We start from the raw sequence: 12,392 nt of genomic DNA, 5'->3' as shown, positions 1-12,392 counted from the left end.
CATTTTTACAGCTATTATTGTTATTTTCCCCTGTCTTGTTAACTTTTACTCCAATTTTTATTTTATAATTTTCTTTTACAAGAAAATTTTCTCTCTCTGCTGACAGCTTTTTCAGGATAAGAAGTGAGAGAGAGTGATGAAAATTCTCAAAAAAATAAACTAAGTTTGTATATATTTTTTTATAAGTATTATCATTTTAAGAATGAAGGGTATTTCCAATTCTTAACCATACATGTGGGTCCATTCTATAAATCATTTCTTTAAAACTAAAATAAAATAAATCTAATGAAATTTATAAATAAATAAAAAAAGATACTTTTTTATATGTTGGATGAGTTAAAGATTTTGCCTTTTATATATACAGGGTAGAGAAAGGGATGTGGGGTTAATATACAATTCAATCCTCTCATTAGTCACTATCAAGATTTGGTTTTTCTGAGATAGTTTGCAGAGTGCCCTTTTATTTGCAGACCCATCACTTACTTTGGTTTTGAGGGCAGTAAAGTGTAAATATAGGTAACCAGAGGGGGTAAATTTTAAATAGTTTTTTTTTTTTCCTAAGTCAAGAGGGGTTAATGCGTAAAAAAAACTTGGATTTTGGTAAAGTTACAGTTTTGTATGTATCAAATTGTTATCAAGGGTAAAGTGTAAATAATAGGTAAGAGGAGGGGCTAAATGATGAATAAAGGGTAAGAAGAGGGGAGTAAAGTGAAAATAACATATGGGGTTTTGGTTATGAAAATGACTAGGCTTGTGAGAGAAGATGGATGTGAATAAATGAGTGATAAAAGAGAGTGGCAGAATGAGGCAGGCAGAGGAAGCAGAAGTAAAACAGTGGACACACTTTATTCGTAGATGAGCAAAAAACATCCCTTTTAACCTACATACATTTTATAGCTCTCCCATGTGGTTGATATAACAAATGAATGCCACCCCTTTTGTATTTTTGTTAGGAGATATGATACTAGTCATGTTATGTTGGTTTGGGTATAAATAACATGTTTCCAAACACAAGTTATGGAGAAGTTCTAAAGTGTTGTATAAAATTTGAGTGACATAACATGAACATTTTGTGGTCACCTTGAAGTTTTATAAAGTTTGTTGTCTATTTCTTAGATTTTTAAATACTTTGATTGCATTCTTATGTGTTAGTAGACTATTTCCTTCTTTTTTTTTTTTTTAATTGATATAGATGTTATTTTTAGACTAGTGCATTTGTGCAATTTGTGGTGATGGATAAAACAAAATTTTGTAATGGGGCGTACTAATGACACCAAGGAATTTGGCTATTGACATCATACCTCAAAAGGGGAGAAATTCGCCCCTTCTACTAGTGACGGTCAACCTTTATTCAACGTCATTAATTAATTTTGACTTTTACCTTGGGCAGAAGAGGCGAAATATCTGGGCAGAAGGGGTGAGGTTCACCCTTTTTGAGTATATATTTAAATTCCTAATCCATACATACTAGAGGTGCGCAAAAACTGATCCGAAAAACCAAAAACAGAAATAAAGATAAAACCAAACCAAGAAACCGAAAACCAAATAAAGGATTGGTTTGGTTTTGGTCTTCTAGAAACCGAAAGGATCGGTTCGGGTTTCGGTTTCATATATAAAACCGAAACGAAAGGAAATCATATATGACTTAACTTATTATATATTTGTGTTCTAGTGTTAATATTTAGTACATGGTCTTATGGTTCATTCAAACATTAAAGAAGAAGATGTGGAAGTATCAATATACTCACTGATGATATACCCATACGGAGCTTTAGCTCCGTACCCGAAGCAGAATACGAAGTCATCTTCGTACAGGTAAAAACACTTATACCCATAACGGAGCTTGATCTCCGCTTAACATGACTACCCCGGAGCCCCAAAAGTAACGAATACCCAGCTCCAAGGAGATATACAAGAAAGATCGGATAAAGATCTTTCCCATGATAATCTTATTAAACATATATCGAAGCTCCAATATACTCGGACACAATTTGGTAACAAGATTACCACAAATCTCTTCAAGAAGGAAACAAGATATTCACAAAGGAGGAAAAGATTTACCCTAATTCTCTTACCATCCTCTCCAAGTTATTTACCCTCTATATAAATAGAGGACGAAGCCTCACGGCAAAAATATAATCAACAATACATTAGATATACAAAACCCTACAAATCATTCATAGTTTATTCGACCTTCGTATAAACCCTAAACAAAACCCACAAACCCTAAGTCGAACATAACGACTTAGGACCAATAATCCAACCCTCTGACCGTAAGGAAATCGTTGATAAACACCAACAACCACACTCACACATCCGGTTGGACCATAGTGCAATTATTTGATCAAACACTCATTATGTTTGAAAACGAGAACATGATTATAATAATCTTATTCATGCAATCTTCTTTCACTGTTGTTAATATCTTTGAAAGTATATTCTGGTTGTTTAGATTAACGTAGCCATTATGGTTCTTTCATCATCAATACTCTTATTTATACTATCTCCGATTTGAAAAACCAAAAACTGAATCAACGGATTGGTTTGGTTTTGGTCTTCTAAAAACCAAATGGATCGGTTCGGCTTCAATTTCATATATAAAAACCAATGGTAAAAACCGAACCGACTTAAGTAATACTATGTCCTTACGTGTTCTTCTTCAGTCGGAGATAAACGTCTAGCAAACGCATGACCATACACATCATCTGTGTCATAATTATGTGTATGATATATCACATTTACTTTCCAATCATATGCCTTTGAATAATGACCATGCAACTTGAAGGGACAATTACATTTTTTCAATAAAACTTTTTTTGATGTTCGTCCTCCTCTTACGGTATACTCTACCACCATCACACATGAATAATACCATAGAAATATCATCGGCTACTTCTTTGTTTGATCTACCATTGACTAGGAAATAAAACAACATTTTATATAGTTATGAGTTTTTTCACTATTACACAAATGTAAATAGGACACCCTAAATAAAATCCGTTATTCTTATTGACTGGAACATATTAAGGCCACCTAAATAGAACACCCTAAATAGAACCCGTTTTTCTTATTAACCGGAACATATTAAAGGCACCTAAACAATAACCCTAAATAAAACTTGTTTTTTTCAACACCGGTCATATTAAAACCACTTTTAGGAATCCCAATGAAACCCCAAGTTAAATAGAATTTGATTTTTGGTGTAAGACCATGGCCAACGTCCCGCCCTATTTCTTCTTAAATTTTTTAAACATTGGTCTTTCCCTCCCTCAAATTAGATTTTCTCAAAATCAAAATCATACCCTTAAAAAAAATCAAAATCATACAGACTATCTCTATCTTCCTTGACTCCTTTTAACCCCATTGAATTAGAATGTCTCATTGAGCGTTCTCTCACAATCATGTATGTCTTTTTTATCTTTTTCAAATTAGCCTCTACTTAATATTAGGGCTGATATTGTCAGATAAAAGGGGCGAATATGTGAATGTCTTTCGTCCTTTCTGCCCTTACATTGTCGGATAAAAGTAATATACAGATAATAGGGGTATGAGAAAAATTGTTGAAATTGTGTGAACTTTTGTTGACCCGACTAACCATATGTATTCGGATCTTTGAGCCTGTAGGGTCATACACAATTGAACATATATAATATTTAACCATAAAGCTACAAAATGATATTTGATCATTTACGCATTTAGTTAAATAGTTTTAATTAATTTATACGTTTATAAATTAACAAGAGTTAATTGAGGATAAACGGATAAAACAACAACCGTTATTTATAGTAGTCGATTAAAGTTAGTTTTAATTGATTAATAAATAACTTATTAATTAAATGAGTTTAATTAATTAATTGAGTTAACAAGTTGGATAATTAATAAATGTCCATATTTAATTAATAGTTAATTAATTAAATAAGGAAAGTCCGGTCCGACCCACATATCCCCATGGGGCGGTTCTAGATTAATCCTAGGAGGGGGAGGATGAAATTTGCAAGGGATTTTTAGGGTTTTTGGTTTCATAATTTGATTAGAAGACTTCCTTATAAATACCTTAAGAAATCCCTAATTAATTCATTTATTCATAAATCCCTAACACACACATAAAGGTGAAAATCTTATTTCTCCCTTTTGTGTGTTTCAAACAAAACATCCCAAAATAAGCAAAACCCCAAAATTGTTTTAGCTATAGAGGTTCGAATTCCACTAGGTGGAATTGTAAGGGTTTCGTTTGTTGCGGTCGTAAGCTTCAAGGTGTCTAGCAGATCCTTCGTTAAGACATTGTTCGTGTATGCACTTACGGAGGGTTCTACACTTGGAATCTTGTTTCCGAAATCTTCCACATCATGAGGGATCTTGTCTACCGCAACGAGGTCAGTTTTGTATTTATTAAGTTACTTATATTGCATTGCATGGTGATCTTGGTCCGAGATGTTAGAACTATTAAATGTCTCTTAAAATATTACCACACGTTTTTAATAGTTGCTAACAGTTTATTAATACGCTTCCGCTTCGCAATTTGATTTGTATTTTAAAATTTGTTTTAAAACTGCTTAGCAACTATTTTAAAATAGTTGCTCCCCTTTTATGTTAGCCGGTTAATGAAATCCCAACAAAAGTGTGGGGTCAGATGGGGCAAATTTCGCCCCTTTTGCTTATAAATTCGCCCCTTCTGCTCAAAATTTTGCCCATGTGACGTAAAGTTGACAACATTATAATAAAAAATGTCAGCTCAGATGGGGCGAAATTCGCCCCCTTCTGCTCCTAAAATTCGCCCCTTCTGAGAGATGTTAATAGGAAGCCCCTTTGTAATATATGAGTAGGGTGACGACGGCCGACAATCGACTTTACTGACCGCCCACTTTAGATTGTGTAATGCACGAGTATATGAAAGTTGATATTGAAATATTTAAAGATGAAAATGATTAGGTAACTCAATTGATTCTATAATTCTAGGAATTAATTCTATATAAAATAAGGATTTTAACAATAATATTATTGATTTTAGAAAATGTAAGACCCAAGTGAAATCTCTAGAGAGAGATAATATTTCAATATCAACTTTCATATACTAGGTGGTTCGTGTCGTGAGATATCGGTTTCAGAATGCATATGCGTTGATGGGTTGGGTGTTTTTAACGTGTAAGAAGTATAGAGCACTAGAGCAATATGAATATGGAATTCGATGAGCTACTATTGCGTGAGTTTTACCACAAGTTAATAGATGTTAATATCAAGATTTAATAGGGTAACACTATAGGAAACGATATCTTTTATTTAGCTAGCATATTCCATTCCTTATTTATAGGAGTTATTCACGGTTTGTTAGCTAGGCAATTGGCTATTTATATTCTGGATTATGGATGTAATTGTAATTAAGCAATAATACAATATTTTCTCTAAATCCAATATGGTATCAGAGCAAACACAAACACAAATCAAAATCACATAAACTTCTCCTCCATCAATCACGATGGCTGGTGATGATCAAAATCCGAACAAAGATAAACACAAGGATGGCGAAAGCTCTGGTGGTGAAATCACATACGGATCACCATACTATCTCCATCCGTCTGACTATCCTAAACAACTACACGTTAATGAAGTTCTCACAGATAACAATTTTGCGGATTGGAATCAGGAGATGACGAATTTCCTTTTCGCTAAAAACAAATTCGAGTTTGTGGATGGAACAATTAAGCGTCCTGATAAAACTTCCAAGGACTACATGCCCTGGATGCGTGTGGATGCGATGATAAAAGGTTGGTTATCAACCGCAATGGAAAAGAACATAAGGGATAGCGTTAAGTACGCATCAACCTCTTCAGAGATTTGGTCAGATCTGCACGAGCGTTTTGGAAAAGAGAGTGCTCCTCGAGCATATGAGATAAAGCAGAAGATAGCATCGACGCGACAGAATGGGGCTTCTGTATCAATGTATTTTACTCAGTTGCGGTCACTATGGGATGAATCTCAATCCATTCACTCAATTCCGCGATGCACTTGTAATAATTGTGAATGTGAAATTGCAAAGAAGATTACTGCTTTCATAGAAAAGGATCGTCTTTATGAGTTCCTCATGGGACTTGATGCCGAATTCACTGTTATTCGAACCCAGATTTTAGCCACCAAACCAGTTGTCTCTCTCGGAACAGTGTATCATTTGGTGGCAGAGGATGAGAGGCAGCGAAGCATCTCAGGAGCAGCAAAAATACAATCCGAATCCGTTGCATTCAAGGCTGCACAAAAACGCGACATTTTTACGGGAAGAAACAAAGGGAAGGATTTTGCAAAGGTCAAGAGAGAAACTGATGAAGTATGTTCTGAATGCAACAAAGAAGGCCATACACGTGAGGGATGCTTCGAGTTGATTGGTTATCCAGAGTGGTGGCCGGGAAAGAAGAAAGGAAAAGCCAAGGCTAAAGCGGCTTTTGTTGACACCGAATCCTGTCCCATTCTTGGACTAACCAAGGAGGACTACCAAGTTTTGTTGAAACATTTCAGCAACACAGGTAAGGCTGAAAACACTAAACCAATGGCGAACATGACAAGTAAAGGAGATGAAACTGAAACCGGTGAGTGGATAGTTGATTCGGGATGTACCGAATATATAACATATATGTCTAATGCACTCTTAAATAAAAGAAACACTTCTTTTGAACCACCTGTTGTTATTCCCAATGGTGAATCCGTACCTATCCAAGGAAAGGGAGACCATATTTTACCGGGAAGAATAAAAATTGATGAAGTTCTTTATGTTCCTGAATTTAATTTTAATCTTCTTTCAGTGAGTCGTCTTACCCGAGATCTTCAATGTTCCATATCTTTCTTTCCTGATTTTTTCATCATGCAGGGCTTACAAAAGAGGAACTTGATTGGTGTGGGTAGATGCCGAAAGGGACTGTACCGGATGAAGATGGCTCAAGAAAAGAAAGCTATGTTCGTTGGTGTTGAAACGTGGCACAAAAGACTTGGGCATGCTTCTAAAGAAAAGCTTAATAAGTTAGATTTCCTTAAAACTAGTACTATTAATTTGAGTAATTTTTGTGATTCTTGTGCTAGATCGAAACATACTCGATTACCTTTCCCTTCCAGTTTTATTAAAACCGTTGCTCCTTTTGATTTAGTTCATTGTGATATTTGGGGTGGTTATCGGGTTCCATCATATACGGGGGCAAATTACTTTCTCACTTTAGTTGATGATTTTAGTAGAGCCACATGGATTTTCCTACTTAAACACAAAAGTGATTCAAGTAAATGCCTTCAGGATTTTCATAAGATGGTAGAGGTGCAGTTTAAGAAACAAATTAAAAGAATTAGATGTGATAATGGTGGAGAGTTTACGTCTGGCAACATGATGGAATTTTATAATCAAAAGGGAATTTTGCTAGAAACTTCATGCCCTCACACCCCACAACAAAATGGAGTTGTGGAAAGAAAACATAGACACCTCCTTGAAATTGCTCGTGCTTTAAGATTCGAGGCAAATCTTCCTAAACGGTTCTGGGGGGAATGTGTTTTGACAGCTGCTTACATCATTAATCGACTTCCATCCAAGGTTCTTAAAAATAAGACTCTTTATCAATTAATTTGGGATGAAAAACCCGATTATGATTTTTTGAAAATTTTTGGTTGTCTTGTTTTTTTTAGAAACAATAATACTAAGGGAGATAAGTTCGAAGAAAGGGGGAAGTCAGGGGTTTTTCTTGGATATCCACCTGGAACGAAAGGATATAAAATTCTTGATCTTAAAACTAGAAAAATAGTTGTCAGTAGAGATGTCCATTTCCATGAAGAAATTTTTCCTTTCAAAACCGTGCAAAATCATGATGAAACTTTCGAAGAACCAAAAATCTATCATGACTGTTATTGTGAAACCATTTCCAAGGAACCTCTAAACAACCCATCGGACCAATCTGAAGCCGAGCCCAACGGCAATGTGGGCATTGAATCAGCCCAACCATCAGCCGAGCCCAACAGTGAAATTGGCCCAGAAATGGCCCATGTTGAACACGAATCAGAAGCACAACCCAATGCTGAGGTAACTCACAATGTTGATGCTGTTGAAACGAATGCTAGGCCTGCTCGTACAAAAACTCAACCAATAAAGCTCAAAGATTTCGAGGTACATGTCCCACCTTCGGTTCGGCATCCTACTTCAACATCAAATCAAGTCACCTCTACGGTAAGCTATCCAATCTCCAATTTCGTTTCTTATGAAAAGTTCTCTACTAATCATATGGCTTTCTTAACGGCCATCACCCAAAATGATGAGCCTAAGTCATTTAAACAGGCTTCACAAGATGATCGTTGGCGTGAAGCTATGAAAAGGGAGATTATAGCCTTAGAGAAGAATGGTACTTGGAGTTTGGAAAATCTGCCTCAAGGAAAGAGAGCTATAGACTCGAAATGGGTTTATAAAATCAAGTTCAAACCAAATGGTGATGTTGAACGTTACAAAGCTCGACTCGTTGCGAAGGGTTTCACACAAATGGAAGGAGTTGATTATCACGATACTTTTGCGCCGGTGGCTAAGCTAGTTACGGTTCGAACTCTCCTAGCCATAGCAGTTAAAAGAGATTGGATCATTCACCAACTTGATGTGAATAATGCTTTCTTGCATGGAGATCTTGATGAAGAAGTTTACATGAAAATTCCTCAAGGGTTTTCTCGCAGTGATGAGACTCGAGTGTGCCGTTTGAGAAAGTCTTTATATGGTTTAAAACAAGCATCACGCAATTGGTATCACAAATTTGCAACTTTTCTTGTCACTTTGAATTTTCGTCAATCCAAGCTGATCATTCTATGTTCCTCTATTATGACAAAGATATTATGATTGTTGTTCTCATCTATGTGGATGATGTCATCATCACTGGAAATTGTCTAACTAAAATTCAAGAAGTCAAGACAAAACTTGATCGTGAGTTTAGCATTAAGGATCTTGGAGTCTTAAAATACTTCTTGGGGATAGAGGTTGCGAGAACTGATGATGGCTTGGTTTTATGTCAACGAAAGTATGTGCTAGACATCTTAAAAGACAGTGGCAAACTTGGTTGCAAACCAAGCTCATTTCCTATTGAGCATGGGCTGAAACTGGATAAAGGGGAAAAGGAACAAGGCGTTGATGCTAACCAATATCGACGTTTAATTGGAAGACTTCTATATCTTCAAGCAACAAGGCCGGACATCACGTATGCAGTAAATGTTCTAAGTCAATTTGTTGCAGATCCAAGGAGTGTTCATTTAGAAGCAGCTAATCGTGTTCTTCGTTACCTCAAAGCCACACCGGGTCAGGGCATTCTCCTTACTCGCGTGGGTGATCCTGTTTTAACAGCTTATTGCGACTCTGACTCGTTGGGTTGTCCTTACACTAGACGATCTCGCACTGGTTATATCCTCTTGCTTGGGGGGAGTCCAATATCTTGGAAAACGAAGAAGCAATCAGTAGTGTCACGGTCTTCTGCAGAAGCTGAATATCGAGCAATGGCCTCTACTGTTAGTGAAGTTCTCTGGGTACGTTGGTTATTAACCGAGCTTCAGGTTCCCGTTCCATCTGCTACTTCTTTGTTTTGTGATAATCAAGCAGCACGACACATTGCAAACAATCCGGTTTTCCATGAACGTACTAAGCATGTCGAGATGGACTGTTATTTTGTTCGTGAACGTGTTGAATCCAGTGAAGTTGTTCCAATGCGAGTTAGTAGCAAGTTTCAACTAGCTGATTTACTCACTAAGGGTCTTCCTACACAGCAGCATCAATTCCTTCTTGACAAGATTGGCATGACCAATTTGCATGCTTCATCTTGAGGGGGAATATAGGAAACGATATCTTTTATTTAGCTAGCATATTCCATTCCTTATTTATAGGAGTTATTCACGGTTTATTAGCTAGGCAATTGGCTATTTATATTCTGGATTATGGATGTAATTGTAATTAAGCAATAATACAATATTTTCTCTAAATCCAATAAACACCACCAGACAAAATTCAATCCGATCAATGCATTTGCGGCGACGTCGCCGTTAATAATCTGACACTGACAAGGGGCCCACTATTTTCTTTGCCAGATTTACCATTATGGACATGGAGGCCCGCAGTATTAGCTTAATTATTATGTGACGCTTTCGTGGATATATATTCCAGATATGTTACTAGGCAAGTTGTTTGTTTTGCCGTTCAAAAAAATAATAATAAAGTTACAAGGCAACGACGTTATTATTGATGATGTCATTTTGACTATGATATGGCCTGATACTTCGATATGATCTTCATCTCAAAAAACTCAGTTAATGTTTTAGACTATCTCCAATAGGGATGTTTTTGGGTGCCCTTGGGTGCCCTTAAGTGTCCTTGGATATCTTTTGCGGTTGAAGCTTGTCCAAAACTAAAGATTTTTTGATGCATGTCCTTACCCAAGGCATGCCCTTAGGTGCCCTTACTTAAATTTTTTTTGTTTGTTTTTATTGAAGTTAAAAGATATGTAAGGATGTTTGTATGGTTGGAGATAAAATTATAGGATTTTAAAGATTTATAAGGATATGTAAGAATTTGTAAGGATATGATGTGGCAGTTCAAGGACGTCTAAGGGCGTCCTTAACATTGAAGATAGCCTTAGTAATATTCTTCTACATGAGTAATATATATATATATATATATGAATATATATATATATATATAAGTAAGAATAAATTCATGAAGAATTGAATGAATTATCACTTAGTAAATTATATGTAAAAAACATATATACTCTATTTGCAAAGGACCACAAAAGGTATTGAATGTTTGCTTTAAAATTTATACTAATCTACCTTATTTACTCCTTCTAAATTCTCAAAAAGAAACTTATCAAATCCAAACTATCCTTCATTCAATTAAATATCTTTTATCAAAATAATTATAATACTCATAATAAAATTATATATATTTATCCTTTGACTATAAAAATAAGTATAATACTACCATTTTTACGTCAATTATTTTTAGATTAATAACCATATCATCACCACCAACGCCGATGCCACCACCGTTACGACCATCACCGCCACCGCCACCAACCGTTGTTGTCACCACCGTCGATAATCATGTAGATATTTGTCTATTATTCATAAAAGATGTGATAACAAAAGTATTTAAGTGAACATTGACTTACTATGAGGATCTTGGGAAAAAAGATTTACCTATATCTATTGTTATATTTAATCTGACTCAAAAAATGAACTGAAAATACCACCATAACTAACATATTTTCCAAGTTTTATTTCACCCTAAATTATGAATATTTTATTTTACTATATTGATTGTTTTGTTGGTGGTGTCATAGCTGTTAGCTAGTTAGTATCGTACGATACGCAATACGTTTCGTACAAGTCGAGACAATATTCAAAGAAAAAGTAACGTATCGGTAGGTGTTTCGGACAAGGTTTTGACTCGTAATGTCTCGGACGATTCGGGTAACGATACGTCTGATACGAGACGTCTCTTGTATCATGCGATTAAAAAAAAAAAGCTCTTCTTTTGTCTTTTTATTATCCCTCATTTAAGAAAATTAGAAAAAATAATGTTGAGTAAAGTAAAGAAACTAGAAGTATAAACCCATGGCACAACCACACAAGCAAAACAAAATCATCTAGTGGGGCTATAAAACCTTACCCAAACCTTAGCTGATTGATTTTATGGTTGGATGTAAATAGTTTATTTCTTAATTTAAACGAAAGTTTTTTTTTTGGATGATCTTAGGAGGTGTATTTGTTAACATAGATAGTGAAGGGTATGTGAAAGTGAAAGGATAAGCTTACGTATTTGCCATTTGTAAATGATATATGTCAAACGTGGCATTAATCATCTTGTTTGGTCATAGCATATTTGATTAAGTTTTCAATTATATAAATTTGTAATAGAATTTAGATTTGTATCAAATATACGGGTTTTACATTATTATCGATATAAAAGTTAGTAGTATGGAACTAAAAAAATACTTATACGTTAAATGTAAAATATATTTAAAAATAAATTGAAATATTCAAATGTTAATACTGAATGGTAAATCATATCAAGGCTGAATGGTGTAGCATAGTTTCTTCTATACAAAGTCTTCCAGCATTTTATTGATATCTTGCAAAAAAATAATTTTATTTTCGTTAACCATAGTTGTTAAGAACAATAAAAGTAGCAGCTGGTTCGTGGGGTTTTTAAATATTTTGTGTGTTGTGATTTTATTTATAAGGTTCAGTTTATATACGAAGAATTTATATCCTAAATATAGTTTGATTCAAATTACTAATAACGATAATGATTATCCTAATTATGGGGCTGATTTTTTCCCGGCATAAATTTCTATTTACAAGGAAAATGGAAGTAAATGACAACAATACCCCTAAAATCATATTTTCAT

General features: G+C 34.9%; 1 protein-coding gene across 1 annotated transcript; it reads left to right on the top strand.

The window, feature by feature from the left end:
* Positions 1-8,832: 8,832 nt before the first annotated feature.
* LOC122591400 (uncharacterized mitochondrial protein AtMg00810-like) lies at positions 8,833-9,807 on the top strand. Its single transcript, XM_043763671.1, has one exon. The coding sequence runs from the start codon at positions 8,833-8,835 to the stop codon at positions 9,805-9,807; it is 975 nt and encodes a 324-aa protein (XP_043619606.1).
* The last annotated feature ends 2,585 nt before the right edge of the window (positions 9,808-12,392 follow it).

Source organism: Erigeron canadensis, chromosome 3 (genome assembly GCF_010389155.1).
Source record: "Erigeron canadensis isolate Cc75 chromosome 3, C_canadensis_v1, whole genome shotgun sequence".
In the NCBI taxonomy this organism is placed as follows: Eukaryota; Viridiplantae; Streptophyta; class Magnoliopsida; order Asterales; family Asteraceae; genus Erigeron; species Erigeron canadensis.
This window is presented reverse-complemented; position numbering and strand designations above follow the sequence as displayed.

Bases quoted from the DNA above. Each gene is read 5' to 3' on its own strand.
- LOC122591400 (XM_043763671.1), top strand. From the start codon at position 8,833: ATGATTGTTGTTCTCATCTATGTGGATGATGTCATCATCACTGGAAAT.